The sequence below is a fragment of the Mus pahari genome, chromosome 1 (genome assembly GCF_900095145.1).
Source record: "Mus pahari chromosome 1, PAHARI_EIJ_v1.1, whole genome shotgun sequence".
Lineage (NCBI taxonomy): Eukaryota > Metazoa > Chordata > Mammalia > Rodentia > Muridae > Mus > Mus pahari.
This window is the reverse complement of record NC_034590.1, coordinates 152,642,261-152,658,076: the sequence shown is the minus strand read 5'-3', so window position 1 is coordinate 152,658,076 and position 15,816 is coordinate 152,642,261. Positions and strand designations below refer to the sequence as shown.

Below are 15,816 nucleotides of genomic sequence, written 5' to 3'. Positions count from 1 at the left end.
TTTGTTTTTGTTTTTCGAGACAGGGTTTCTCTGTATAGCCCTGGCTGTCCTGGAACTCACTCTGTAGACCAGGCTGGCCTCAAACTCAGAAATCCGCCTCTCTCTGCCTCCCGAGTGCTGGGATTAAAGGCGTGTGCCACCACGCCCAGCGGGAAAACATTTTAAACAGTGCTATAAACAGTTGGTAATTCTTTGATGAAGTGTTTAGGGACTATCTTATTGAGCTTTGTCATGGACACAATGTTGAGGGTGCTTTGTGCATCTATGGTTAATTGCATGTAGCACACAAGTATTGTACTAATATCTTTGCTTGTGTACTTTTAGTGAACAAATGTATGCGTGTTTGATGAGGAGAGAGGGAGACCCACAGACTGGTGTAGCATTTCAAACTTCCTTACTCTGTGACACTTGCCAGAAGTCCAAATATAGACCCCAAAATAAGAGAAACATGATTCTGATGTTTATATGGAAATGAGTCATTCTAAGATCTCTCTTTTGTTAATATTTTCTGTAAAATGTGTTTGAATCTATGTTATTAGACTTAGGGACATGTAAAAAAGCCAAGTGTTTTCCTGTGCTGAGGAGGTAGCGGAGTTTATAGAGTGTGGGCCTATGCACAAAAGTCTGGTTCTTTCCCACCCAGTACCATATACATGTGATGAATTTCAGCAGAAAGGAGAGCCAGAGGCTCAAAGTCATTTTTGGCTACATAGCAAGTTTAAAGCTATCCTGGAATACATGAGACTGCCTCAGAGAGTGGAGTGAGCAGAGACAGGAGGAAAAAAGGGGGTAAAGGGGGAAAGGACAGAGGGGAAGGGAGAGGGAGAGAGACCAACCCACTCTTTTCAACAAGAGTTCCGAATCAAATGCCTACAAAGGTCCTGTACCTTCATCAGTGAGGTTCTGTTGATGGCTTTATAAACATTTTCTTGGCCATGGATCTCACATAGGAACATTCCCTTCAGTTTCTCTTATTCTTCTTTGAAATTAATGTTATAGTAAAGGAAGGCACAGGGCTCTTTATTATGTGTTAAGCAGTGGTTCTCAACCTTCCTAATGCCGTTACCCTTTACTACAGTTCCTCATGTTGTAGTGACCCCCCTACCCATAAGATTATTTTTGTTGCTACTTTCATAACTGTAATTTTGCTATTGAGTGGTGACTTAGTTCTCAGGATCATCAGAAATGCCTGTTTTCTGATGGTAATGACCCGCAGGTTGGGAACTGCTGTGTTAAGGTGTATGATCTGACAGTAACTAAGAAGGGACTCAACAGCAAGAGGCCTGAATTTGCCACCTTCATATATATGCCTCACTTAACCATAATACAATATTTACAAGTCCTAAAGTGCTTGTTTATTTCTCACAAATCACGTCTTTGTTACGTTAGCATGAATTTGTGTCCTAACAACTGAGACAAGTAAGTTCCTGAATCTCATGTTTTCAAGAGAGCGTTGTGACGCCACCTCTGTTGTTCCGTCTTGTTTCTTCAGTTTCTACTCAGTGTTCCTATGTTAGAATCTCCAACTGTAGAATCCAGAGATTGTAGAGATAATCAGTTCTAGTTTACTGTCCCATAGTGGAGATATCTTAACCAGATACTCTCCAGAAGAAGGTATCTCAGTGTCCTCTAAAAACACCACCAAAGCTGGGCAGTGGTGGCGCACGCCTTTAATCCCAGCACTTGGGAGGCAGAGGCAGGTGGATTTCTGAGTTCGAGGCCAGTCTGGTCTACAGAGTGAGTTCCTGGACAGCCAGGGCTACACAGAGAAACCTTGTCTCAAAAAACAAAAAACAAAACAAAAACTGAAAAACAACCTACAAAATAAACATTTTCATAATTATGGCCTTTTCTATAATTTTAGACTTTGAATGGATTATTTTATTATAGTGTACACACACACACACACACACACACACACACACACACACACACGTTTCTGTTACTGTTCTAAGGTATTGTAGAAGAGAAAAGTACCCCGAGCCCAACAAGTCTGAATTTGAATTTTGGGCTGGCATGTACTAGCTGTGTGCTCATGGAAAGTTAGCCTCACTCTCAATGTTCTTCACCTTATACTTAAGGGACTAGCATTTGGGGAACTTCTTGTGCATATTAGGAGCTCAATAAAGTATAATCAAGTAACTTGATTATAATAATGAAAGATAAGGAGTAGACATGTCAAAAACAGGACAGTTGACAGGGAGAGATCTAAAAGGTACTGTGTCAGGGGCAGTCAGGAAGCATAGGCCCAGTGGGAGCTGAGGGTGGGAAGGAAAGAGTTCAATCTGTGTTGGAGTTCGAGAGGATATTTTCTCCTCTTTCCAGTGGTGCATTCCTTGTATGGTTTTGTCCTTACTAGAAGTAAACATTTTCTCTGTGACCAAAGGGCATTTGAATTTCCAGGTGTCTCTCTTACTTGTTTTTATTAGTGGTCTTGTTCTCTGAGTAACCACACACATTTTTATTTAATTTACAGGTGGCCGTTTGTTGCATCTGTTTCTTTGTTATCCTTCCTCTAAATCTCGTGGGTACAATACTGGGTCGAAATCTGTCGGGTCAGCCCAACTTCCCTTGTCGTGTCAATGCTGTGCCTCGTCCCATCCCGGAGAAAAAATGGTAAACTGATGCTAAAGCTTATTTGCTGTGTCACAGTGTATGAGTTCTTAAGGCTGTTGTGTGCATACAGCTTGTGTTTATGCAGATGACTATAGAAGTTTACTAATTTGTTCATTTTCATTTTCCCATCAGCCCTCATTGTAAAGAGTATAATAAGCTATGCCCTTATTTTGCCATCTGAATATTAGTGCAATTCACATGTCAGTATTTTGACAAATATACTAGTGTGTAGAGGTGGAAGTAAAGTGTCAACAGTTCTGTAAGCCTGTGGTCAGATGTGGCCATTGCCAGTTTTTGTAAATAAAATTTTATTGGAACACAAAATCTGAAACCCTCTCAATTGAGTTTATGACCCATAGTCTAAAGCTTTGACTCAGGGGAGAGTGACCTACTCCACTTTTAGGGTTATCATGTGCTTGTCTTTGCCAACTACTAGTTTATAATGTCTTTTTCCTTCCAGATATTTTATTCTATACATTGGCCTATTTATTCCCATATAAGTCTACCAATTGAGAGATAAATTATGATTGAGACCAGTTGTAATTAGATATTTGAACACAAAACAATCCAAAGATATACTAATTTGACACTTCTATGCTAAAATAATAATAGGGAAAACATTAAAAGTCTTTGTTTTCCATAATTAAACCATTATGTTTCTATAAGCTGAAAACTTTGTAGGGATAGTAAACATTGCAGTTTGTAACAGAGTAGACTGGATCTGAGCTGTGTCTCAGATAGCACTGGTCAGTGTTGCCTGGCATCAGATACACACATTTAAATATTCAGGACCAAGGGTCAGTAAAGTCCCATGGTGCAGCGTGGGTGAGCACTGCCACAAACACCTTGGGTTCATGTTTGTTTGATTTTGAATTTATTTTTGGTCATTGAATGTTCACAAACCTTTTACTCCTGCTGAAATTGGTACAATATACTCATTGAGTTTATGACCCATAGTCTATAAAGCTTTGACTCAGGGGAGAGTGACCTACTCCACTTTTAGGGTTATCATGTGCTTGTCTTTGTCATATTGGTGCCTATAAGAAACTTTGAATTGAAGAGTTTTGAATTGAGTGTTTAAATGCTTTTTCCCTAAGACAGTATTTGATCACTAGGTCCCATTAATATCCTTGTGCTCAACTTATTGCTGGGAAGAAAGGGTAAAAGGAGAGTCTCGTGAGCAAGCACAGAGGTCTTTGGGAAGTTGGTTAGGGAGAGGTATGCAGCCGGTGCCCTCGCTTCCCATAGGTAGGCCACTACTAGGTGTAGGAAGGCTTGCTAGGCTGTGGCTTCATTTTCTTGTTGGTTTTTAATCACATGGGAACCAAAATCTGAGTACTAGATCTGGCTTGTTATTGGATGGTTACCTAGGCTAAATCAGCGTTAACCTCAGGACTTGGCTTTCTATAAAAACAAGGAAGATGATAATAAATGACTTTTAACTTTGTTTTTTCTCTCTGTCTTTTAAGTCTGTCTTTTCTCATTTTTTAGATTGTTTTTGTTGTTGCTTTGTTAATTTTAAGTTTGCTTGCCCCAGAGTTAACAGTTTGGCATCTTTGCTTGTCCAGGTGCTGTTCTAGGTCTTGGGAATACCTAGACAAAATGCATCTGCTAGCCAGCAGTCTAGTTAATGGCATCTGATGTAAGTCAGAAGAGAGTTACAATAGAGTGTAGTAAGTTCTGCCATTGAGGGAAGTGCAGGAGTCATCCGGATGGGGAAAGAAGTAGAGTCTTCCTGAACTACAAAGGGAAGGCTTGAGAAGAAGGAGAGCATGAAGTTAAAGCATTCCAGGTAGAGAGTCTGTGATTTCACTCAGGAGTGTTAACTAGACGGATGAAGGTTAAATTTTATTTCTTAGTCTTTCTTTGTCCTCATAAATCAGAATTGACTGTACCTGCATCATTTAATTTGTTGGAAAGGAATTAGAGCCGAGAAGAAAGTGGATAAAGAATTGACAAGGCCATTTATGAGAACTTGTTTCAAATTGGGGGCCACGGGACTTTTTCTTTTCTTTTTACCCCACCCCACCCCTTGAATTTCTGTAAGTAAATGCTTACAGAGTTCTCAGAAGTTACCAAAGCTGGGAACTGGGAGTCAGGGCTTACTGTTTCTTGTTCTGCTGGTACAGACAGCATGTCTTCCTCAGATTCTTCACTCGGGCTTGAATACTGGGTTGAGTTGATGACTAATTGGAAGTCTCACTCACATTTTTTATGCCTGTTTGGATTTTGGCTTTTCTTTTTATTGGTTTGTCCTTATCCATTGACATGATTTTTAAAGTATTAAGTATCACCTATTAATTGGGATTTGTATAAATTATGAAAATCATGCTAGAAATGTACTGTTAATTTTCATATTTTTCAGGTTTATGGAGCCTGCAGTTATTGTTTGCCTGGGAGGAATTTTACCTTTTGGATCAATCTTTATTGAAATGTAAGTTTTGATAATTTTTTGTGTTTTGAAAGATTTAGTTATAACAAGAATTTGAATATTTAGAGTATGTTATATTGGTATGGAATCATCAGATAAGATGGTCTCTCTGAAGTCAGTTTTGCACTGCTATAATAAAATACCGAGGTTGCCAACTTTTGTAAAGAAATAATTTTGCTTAAGTCACAGAGTTAGAGAGTCTAAGTCACGGTATATTATAAAGGGAACGGCAGGGCCCTGGGACTGGAGCCAAGACAGATCACAGAAGAACCCTGCTTACTGGCTTGCTCAGCCTGTTCTCCCATACAGTCCAACTTCACCTACCCAGGGGTGGCACTGCCCGCAGTGCTCCCCACCTTCTTAAATCAATCATTATCCAAGAAGGCCCCAAAGGCTTGCTTACAACCAGTGAGATAAAGGCATTTTCTCAGTCTCCCCAGATTATCCTGTCTGCTGTCAAGTTGATAAAAATAAAAAACTAAAAAACAGAAATCTAACCAGCACAATTGACCCTTTATCAGTTTGACACAAATACATCACTAACCATAATTTTCCTTTTTTGTTTATCCCCAAGATCTCATATTAGTCACACAATATAAAACCTAACTAACTATAAAAGTCCTATAATGTTTAAATTTTTCAACACTTTAAACATCTAAGAATTCTATAAAAGTCCAAAATGTCAACTGTGTACTCTTCTAAAATGAAAAGTTATTTCTTACTCAAAGAGAGAAGAACCAGGGCACAATCACAATCAATTCAAACCAAAACCAGACTACCGCTCGGTGTCGACCGACTATGGTTCACTCACAACCTTCTGGGCTCCTGAGTGCTTGGGTAGTCCCACTCCTTGGGCTCGGCCACCCACAGAACACACAGCTTTTAGGCTCCAAAAAGTGGCTCTACTGCACAGGACTGTTTATGCTACGGCTGCACCATCACTAAGGCCTCCTCTGGCCTCTCACTGTGCCAGGCCTCCACTTCTCTCCATGACCTCTCCAATCCTGAGCTTTCATGCCACCAGGACAAGCACTATCCGGGAGACTCATGTTACCAACTTCAGCTGCCAGCTAGAGATTCAGTGAGATGCAGCTTTGGCCTCTCTGGACCACAACCATTTGTGCTGACACCAAGGACATACTCCCAGATGACTTCACTTTAGTTATACTGGGCCCTTCTTAATTAACCAGCATTAATTGTTCAGTAAAGCAAAGGTGTCACTTCAGTGGTGCGTGTCTCTTGTTAATCAGTTGATTCTTAAGCACCAGTTAACCAGAAAGCACAGATTCTTAATTCAAAGTACCCTTGAGGGATTCTCAAAACTTTCTCTGAAACTTTCTAAGCCAGGTCTCTATTGTCTGTACTTTTCTCAGCAGTATTTTCAAGTTCCCACAACAGACCATTAAAGCCCTGAACACTCACTCAAAGGCTTTTCAGCCCTAAGTTCTAGATTCCTTTCAGAATTCTCCCATAATAACATAGGTCTGTTACAGCAGTATGCTTATTCCTGGTACCAATTTATGCCGTAGTTTGCTTTCTTTTACTGATAAAACACCAGCTTGGGGAGATGGGTTTATTTGGCATATATACCCCAATCACAGTCCACAGTGAAAATCAGGGCAGGAACTGAATCCTGCTTACTGGCTTCCTCCCGTGGCTTGCTCAGCCTGCTGTGGTGTACAACCCAGTACTGCCTGCCCAGGGGCAGCACTGCCTGCAGTGGTCTTGGCTTTCTCACATCAACCAGAAAAATGCCCAAAGACTTGCCTACAGGCCAGTCTAATGGAGCCAGTCTCCCAATTGAGGGGCTTCTCCCCAGGTTATTCTAGCTTGTGTCAAGTTGACAAAGAGTATAACCAGTACAACTCGTAAGTATAGATACATAAATAGGTGTCTTTTGTTGACCGTATGGTGTGAGTGTACTACAAGTATTGGTGGGTATCTGGAAGTGCACATCAGGGAGACCAGGGTTGGCTTGTTACTGGGGTGTTCCACCGGCGAGTACCCTCCAGGGCAGTAGTAATGTTTCCCTCACAGTGCTGATCTTCACTGCTCGCTTGCTTTCAAAATAAGTGAATAAAAAAAGGGTTTCCTATTTTATTTTTTGAGATTGTATATAATTGCATGATTTCCCTCTTCCCTTCTTTCCTCCAAACTTTCCCATGCCATCCCTTAATCTGTTGCAAGGGATCTGTAAATAGTTTTTGAAAGGATATATTATTGAGTAAATGGATTACAAAACAGGAGAGAAATTTCTTAAAAAGAACCAAAGGACCCTGTTCTGAATTAAGGGTGTTTGAGTCTCTGTCAAACTTTGGCCTCCTGGATTGTTGGTTTGTTTTCTTTTCTAATTCTGTATATTCTTAGTTTATCCCTTGTTTTTCTATTTAATAAAATGTTTTATAAAATGTGAAATATATTACTTGAGTGGTGTTGTGTCTTAAAAAGTGGACGAATGAAGGAATTGACTTTATTTTACAAATGTGGATTGGGGCTGCTCTCATCTGTTCTTTTCCAAATTTTAACGTCTTTAAGCTACTAATTTGGTCATTTTACTCAGATATATATGCCTTTTTAAAGAGTTTGCTCTTTAAAAAAAAATCACAAAAATATTTTTAATAAAATATATTTAATAAATGAGAGTTAAGAGAAACTGTTTGGGAATTACTAGGAAGGATGATAATGAGTTTTAAGTGACATAAAAGTGAGAGCTAAGACAAGTCACAGTGAGGGCAGATGAGCCTCAAGGATGTCCTCATTGCCTCTCTCTTGACAGGTACTTCATCTTCACCTCCTTCTGGGCATATAAGATCTACTATGTCTATGGCTTCATGATGCTGGTGCTGGTCATCCTGTGCATTGTGACTGTCTGTGTGACCATTGTTTGCACATACTTCCTGCTAAATGCAGAGGATTACAGGTGGTAAGTGCTGGAGGGTGGGGCCTCTCAGGATTTTTTTTTTTTCTCAAACTCAAAGTTATCCACCTGCCTCTGCCTCTGAGGTTCTTGGATTAAAGGTGTGTGTTACCATATCCAGCCAGTACGCTAATACCTTAGCATAGGTTTGCATCTGAAACTTGTCAAGCTGAGGAGAGGACTACGCAGAATTGCGTTGCTGGAGAGAATAGAGGACCTGGGGCAGTGCACACTTGCAGTGCTAGCCCTGCACTAGATGGATGAATAAAAAACGATAGAATAGAGGGATGTGCTTTCTCTAGTTGTAAATACGATGGGAAGTTGATGGGAAAATAGTGTTAGTCAAACTGTTTGTCCTGTTTGGGATATTTCTGCAAAGCGCCCTGCATTGAGCTCTGAGGGAGCTGGAGTACTTAAAGTCACTCCGAGAACCTGGCCAGACGCAGGCACTCCTAGTTCCTAGACTCCTCTCTTAATACTCAAGCACCAGGTACAAGGATTTGTTTTTAAGCATGCAGACTTATAAAGGATATTTTTGTAAAATTATTTGCCTTATAATTTGGAGTGCCATTCATCCCAAAAGCATAACTTGTTTTAATTTTGGTTTGATTGCAGGCAGTGGACGAGTTTCCTGTCGGCAGCGTCGACCGCGATCTACGTTTACATGTACTCCTTTTACTACTACTTCTTCAAAACAAAGTGAGTGCGGGAGCGAGGGTAAAGCCTTGGACTGAAAGAACAATCTGTGTGTTGAACATTATTTTATTGTATTGCAGGATGTATGGCTTATTTCAAACATCATTTTACTTTGGATATATGGCGGTATTTAGCACAGCCTTGGGGATAATGTGTGGTAAGTATTTTCTGCTCAAGCCTGACAAACTTGAGTTTCATCACTGGGACCCAATATAAAGCTGGAACCAGAGAACTGAGTCCAGAAATTGTCCTCTGATCTCCACGTGCGGTGACCCACATGACTCACCCAATTATAATTAAATAAAAACAAGGAATTCTGCTCTTTTGCTTTATCAGGAATGAATTCAGAAGTTTGCCTTCATACTTTTTGACTCCCTTAAAATCTGGTCTGCTTAATTTCAATTTTTGTATTCATCCTAATGCTACATAGCACAGAATTACTGTGATTAGTTTCTCATTCATACTGGGAATTGTCTTGGTTTTTTTGTTTTTGTTTTTTTGTTTGTTTGTTTGTTTTGAGACAGGGTTTCTCTGTGTAATCTTGGCTATCCTGGAACTCACTCTTTAGACCAGGCTGGCCTCGAATTCAAAAATCTGCCTGCCTCCCAAGTGCTGGGATTAAAGGCCTGCGCCACCATGCCCAGCTAATTGTCTTGTTTTGATACTGTGTTTTTCTGTGTTGCTCAGGCTTAAACTTCAGGAATTATGGGTGTGGGCCTGGCACATGCTGCGGTTTAACATTGGCACTTAAAGCATGTGGTCACTGGGAAGGATTGTAATACCAGCAGGTGTTGCCTGAAAGATTTCTGTGTAGACGTTTCTGGGACTGTTGCTGCTCGTGCAGCATCGGAAGGCAGCACAGGCACTGGCAGTGGATGCAGCATGCCTGTCTAGTCTCCCACAGTGGGTTTGGCTGATTGTAGCCCTGGGCTGTTTTGCCATGGAACTCTCCAGTGTGCACTTCCTATAAAATAGTAGTTCAAGCTAAATAAACCTACTGTACACAGTGCTTATCCAAGAATGCTACAACAGGTGGTTGTAGATTTTTATTGGAGGCATGAGATGTATGTGAAGTTGGAAGCCATTGATAGTTTCTGCCTACCTTCACTGGTGATTATAATATTGTAACTCTTACTCTTTTTCTGTTTGTTAGCAGGGATCCCTTTATAGAGAACAGCTGTTTTGTTAAACCTTGAGATTTGCCAGTTTAGTGAATACAGATTGGTTCATGGTTGCAGGTGTAGCTCAGAGTGCTTATCTAACATGCAAAAACCCTTGGATTCAATCTCTAGTACTGTTAGAAGAGTGACTAGTTAGATTCTGTGTATGTGTACTATTAATTCATAGAAAATTAATTTAAAAATTTTAAGGAATAAATCCAGTGAAGAATGGTCGTTGATCATCTATCCAAAGTCCCAAGTTTAAAAAGCAAAACAAAAATACCCCCAAGTATTGCTCTAAAAAGACTCCTTGGTTTGTTCATTCATCTCCCATTCATTCACTTATTCAACAAATAATAATTAAGTAACTTTCATGTGCTAGGTACTTTTAGACACAGAAGGTAAATAAGTTACTAACAAAATGCTTTCTGAAATTTTGAACCCTACTTAATAGCCATTGTTTGAAACCAGCAGTTTAAAACTCCTGACCTACTTACCTATCTCTTTTGTTTATTCCCTGAAGTATATAATCCTTTATACAGTTTTCCTAACTTACATATAAAAAAGAGACATGAGAAAGTACTTTCTCTAGAGCTCCAACACTACTGGCTCTTGCTTTTCTCAATCTCCAAAGCTTTCTTTATAACTTCCTAAGGCTCTGTATGAATTTGGAAGTATATATTGATATTGCCATGTGTCATTCATACTTCTAATACCAGCACCTATAAGGCTGAGGCAGAAGGTTCCAGAATTCAAGGACATTCAGGGCTATATATATAGCAAGACTGTGTCAAAAAACAAACAAACAAACAAACAAAAAAACAAAAACGTAGCATTGCTTTAATGGGCTGCATTTGTCATTATCAAGTTACTCTTTCCTTTGTGAGCTGTTAATACACAATTACTGACCATACTAATAGTAGTGTGATTTGATTCTGAATTATAGGGTAGGTTTCGCTATAACAGATGCTTTCAAAGCAAATGATACCATTTAAGAAATTCAGAGCCGGGCGTGGTGGCGCACACCTTTAATCCCAGCGCTCGGGAGGCAGATGGATTTCTGAGTTCAAGGCCAGCCTGGTCTACAAAGTGAGTTCCAGGACAGCCAGGGTTATACAGAGAAACCCTGTCTTGAAAAACCAAACAAAAAAAAAAAAAAGAAAGAAAGAAAAAGAAATTCAGAGAGGCGTTACTTTAGAATGCCAACATAAAGACATGACCTTGAAGAAAAGAATAGAGCTCTCTAGAACAGAGAATATTTTAGTATTTGTAACTGGCAGACTCTGGTTCCATTGTATTTGTTTCAAAATATGGTTTTGGTTGTTTTTTTCAGGAGCAATCGGTTACATGGGAACAAGTGCCTTTGTTCGAAAAATCTATACTAATGTGAAAATTGACTAGATATCTGAGACAACATGGAACTTCGGATCAGTTTCTCTTTCATGAGGGTGAAACTTGCACAGAAAAGAAGAATAATTGCAAGAAGAGATTTGGGCTTAACACTGGGTACTTTGTGGGTCTCTTGTGGATGGCTTCAAGTAACATCTATTTCCATTGATCCTAGGTTCTTACTGACTGCTTTCTCCAGCTGTTCACAGCAGATGTTTGGATTTTATGCAGTAGGCTTTACTACAGTACATGGCTAATCTTCCCCAAACTAGCTCATTAAAGATGATATAGACCAGCTCTCTTCAGTGAAGAGGACAAATAGTTTATTTAAAGCATTTGTTCCAATAAAATAACTAGAGGGAAACTTGGATGCTAAAATTCCATAAGTAGAAATCTTCCTGGCACTTGGTGTTTCTATGTTATTGAAAAATGATGTTCCAGAAAGATTACCTTTTCTTTTATTTTTACTGCCATTGTTGATGTGTTGTGGGACATTTTTATATATTGAACCTGGGTTCTTTTTTGACCTGTTTTGATCGTCCCTTCATTCAACTACATCTTTTTTTTTTTTAAACAAAATTAAAAACTATTAAATTCTGCATGGAATATATCTGCTGTCATCTTAATCTTAGTTGGATCAACCTCATTTATTTATCTTAAAATTAACCAGCTTTCTCAATTCCATCCAAAGAAGATACAGTATGAAAATAGAGGGGTGTACTCTCTATAATACAATTTACTGTACAGTTAGCAAGCAAAGTGTTAAATGGAGAAGATGCTTGTTTTTATTAAACATTTGGAGATTTAGATAATTTACATTTTAACTGAATGTCTAAAGTGATTATCTTCCCCTCCCTCCCCCCAAGTTAATCTTACATCTTTTTTGGGGGGTTTCAATGAAGGCTTTACATAAGAAATTATTAAAAAAAAAAAAACAAGGGGGGCAATAAATGTATATAACATTAATAATGTCATGTAGGTGTAGGTTCCTGGATGCATTTGGATGTACAGATTGACTGGAAGACTGTATTGGGATGATGATTGGTGTAGAAACGTATGGGTTTGGGTGGCCTTTTACATCTTGCCTACCATTGCATGAAACATTGGGGTCTCTTCAAAATGTGTGTGTCATACTTCTTTTGGGAGGGGTTGTTTTCTTTTATGAAACTCCTACTGGAGCTAAATTTGTAATTTAGAAACATTTAATTTTGTTAATCCTGTCTGGGACATTTAAGTAACATCTAAAGCATTATTGCTTTAGAATGTTCAAATAAAATTTCCTGACCAAATTGTTTTGTGACAGTAGATGTGTTTATAATTTGAAGATACCTGCTCAAAAGGCCATATTATAGGTCATTTTTAAAAAATAAAACATAAAGCATACTTTAAAAATACAAATGACACTCATTACAATCCCAAACTCAGACCCAAGTATGATAGTTTATGCCTATAATCCCAGCACCAGGGAAGCTAAGGTGGAAGGTTGTAGTGAGTTTGAGAACTGGGCTAGAGAGTGAGTTATTGCTTACTCTGAGGTCTGTGCTACTCTGGGAGACTCTGTTTCAAGGGAAAAAAAGAACAGAGTCTGACTGCTTGGCTACGTACAGTATAAGAATTTCCTTTCTATGACATTGTGACATACAAGTTAAACACTCATTGGGCTGCTGTGCCGTGATAAGAAGGGACTGCAGTGTTAGCTCATTTAGTGGTGAGACATGAAAGCTGTGGCAATCTCAAATCATTTTAGTTTGCACATATATTTTCAGGATCTGCCCACACTGTGAAGTTTTTCTAGAACCACTGAGTTTCTGATTTAGTAGTTTGCTCTGCAGATTCCCAAACTGTACGGTGTATTGGTGGTTTTAGAAAGACTCAGCTCATCTGTGTTAAACCTTAATGTGAAACTCATACATTCAGGGTTACAGGTTATTTTTATAAATCTATGGACCCACCCCCCATGTCTGAATCTGAGGTGTGTGACATCTTTAGTGTGTGAAATTTGGATTCCTAACCTTAAGTGAGCTGTAAGCAATGTAAATAGACCTATGGCCAGTCATCTTTAACCCAGCATCTTGGGTTCAATGTCACCTACTAATTATTTCTCTTTCTCACCTGCCCTTAGGATCTTAAACTAAAGGGAACTGTTTATTTCATGAAACTTTGAAACATGTAAAAATGTTTAGTATAAGATCACTTAGTCTACATGCTGGGGTGCCTAGCTTACACAGAGCCGGGGTTCAGTTCTTCACACTGTATAAACTGGGTATGACAGAGCATGTTTGCAGTCCTAGCATTCAGCAGGTAGAGGCAGGAAGATGAGAAGTGCAAAGTAACCTCAGCTAGGTCGTGTCAGGACTGTCCTGCGCTACATGACATTCTCTAAAAATGAAGCAACACTTTTTCTGTTTAATAGAGCATTATAAATTGGACAGCAAATTTTTGTCTTAATAAAATGTTTTTCATAATCATGCAGGTAGAGTGTAGGGTTTTCAGAGAACATGGTGGTCTCAGGTGCACCTATTTGTTCTGCTAGGTTTAGGTTGAGCTCTGGAGTTCCTTTGAAGTCTGCAATGAAAAATAATTTTTAAATGTATTAAGAACACTAAAAAGGATCTTGAAAGATCCTTTATAAAATTACTTATACTGGTTGGTTTATAACTTTACACAGGGTTGACATAAATGTATATCTTGAAAAAGATAAAGGTCACAGTTGGCTTAACTCTCACTAGTTCTTAGAATACTTCAAACAATATTACATTAATCAGAAGGGGCTTTTGTACCATTAATACTGTATTTAGTTTACTAATAGCTGCTCAGTTTGTCAGCTGATAGTCTGAGTTCTATCAAAAACTAAGAACATAGTTTAAGCATGCTTCCTGAAAATTAACTACATTAGAAACTGACATCCTTATACTGGTCTCCCAAGTACAGAAGTAGGAAAAAGCAGAGGAGAGCTGGCTAGAGAGATTGTCGAGTGTGCTGGTGCACTGCATAGGCTCCTGGGCCACAGTGGCTGTGGAGAAGCCCAGGCCCTTAGAATCACTGCATTTGCTATCTGTACCCACAGCTGGCTGCCATGCTTGCGTGTTTCCAATGACGACAGGTGGTCCGCTTTCTAAAGGTAGTTGCTGCAAATTCCAGTTCTTCCAAAAGTCACTTGGTTTATCCACAAGTTGTGCTCATTTTGATATAGCATTTGTTTCCTAAATGTTTACTAATCACTTTATGCCAAATGTCTTGCAGATGTTATTTTTAAACTTACTGAATTTTTACAAATATAAAAAGGAAAAAGTATATTAGTGTAATTTGTTTAGGAATAGCTACATACTGAAGGGCTTCTATACATGAATTCTAGGGGCAAAAGCCTTTTGTAAAAATCTGCACACTGCATTCCATCTGGGTTTTAAGTTCAGATGTGAACATTTTTTAGTGCTTCATTCTCTTTTGCTTAATGAACGTGTGATATGAGTAGTGATGTACAGAAGCACAGACGTTCATGTTTTCTATCATGTAAAATCCTGTAGTTAAGCTGTATATTAGCAGTGAAGGTATTAAAGAGATGAAAGGATGGTTTGAAAGTGTGTTGAAGACTAGACTAGATTTGCAGAAAGGGTAGACCAGAAGAGCAGCACACACCTGCAGATGTTCTGCAAGCCTTACAGTCCAGATGAGCATGCCAGAAGGTTTCCTCATGGAGCTGTGTGCACAGAATGCAAAGGTGAAAAGATATTTCATAGTTGCCATAAAAGAGGCTGATGGTGAAGTTCTGGTGGACTAGGCAAGGTACAGTGTGTGATTATCCACATCATCAGCTTAGGTTGTTTGAACATGTCTAAGTGCTATAAGTAGGAGCTAAAAGTCAGGAGGAAAAAGGTTCTCTGAAGAACAGCAGAGTTTTTCTGTAAAACCAGTCTCATTTGGGCTTCTCATCTGTGCTCACCTTGAACCAACAAACTCCATGGACAGTCAGCAGATGGGAAGACATGGTGTTTGCCCATATCACTTCCATTTTGTATACACTCTGGATTTGTGTAGGCTGTATTCCAGTTGGCTTTTTAGTAATAGAAATCCCTCATATGATGTATCAGATACAATTGAGGTTCTAATCTAGTCTGTTAATTTATCTAAAGTTGGATTTTTTTTAAAGTAATAAAAAATTAAATACTTCCCTTGGATGCTTGCTTTCTTTCCTTTGTGAAACAGGTAAACTGAGGCATGAGGGGTAAGATAACTTGTCATCATCAGCCTGCCTGCCAAGATGTGACTGATGACATGTGTTCTCCAGTTAGTAACTCAGGACGCAGCAGTTGTCAGGGGTCAGATAAGATCTAAGTTAATGTTGAAGACTCATATGGTCTATGTGAGAACTCAGGCATTCTAGAGCTATGCATGTAGAACTCTAGGACATGGCCCTGCTGTGAACCTCAGAAGTGGCCAGCAGAGCAAAGGTTGCTGACTCCTGAAATGAAGAGTTTAATATTTCAGGGTTAATTTCCATGCCTGCCTCGTTTGTATTTTGAAAAAATGATATACAGAAAAGTGGAAAGAATCGTATAGTGAATAAGATTTTAACGCTGTTCTCCCTATTCTTTTGACTTCTCTTTATA

At 39.1% G+C, this 15,816-nt stretch overlaps 1 protein-coding gene across 1 annotated transcript in view; it reads left to right on the top strand.

The window, feature by feature from the left end:
• Tm9sf3 (transmembrane 9 superfamily member 3) overlaps positions 1-12,498 on the top strand; it is a 55,022-nt gene extending 42,524 nt beyond the window's left edge. The window contains exons 10-15 of the mRNA XM_021191649.2: positions 2,477-2,616; positions 4,982-5,050; positions 7,824-7,970; positions 8,580-8,663; positions 8,741-8,817; positions 11,154-12,498. Of these exons, the coding sequence (XP_021047308.1) occupies positions 2,477-2,616; positions 4,982-5,050; positions 7,824-7,970; positions 8,580-8,663; positions 8,741-8,817; positions 11,154-11,221 (585 nt within the window). The 3' untranslated portion in view covers positions 11,222-12,498. The remainder of the gene's footprint in view (positions 1-2,476; positions 2,617-4,981; positions 5,051-7,823; positions 7,971-8,579; positions 8,664-8,740; positions 8,818-11,153) is intronic.
• The last annotated feature ends 3,318 nt before the right edge of the window (positions 12,499-15,816 follow it).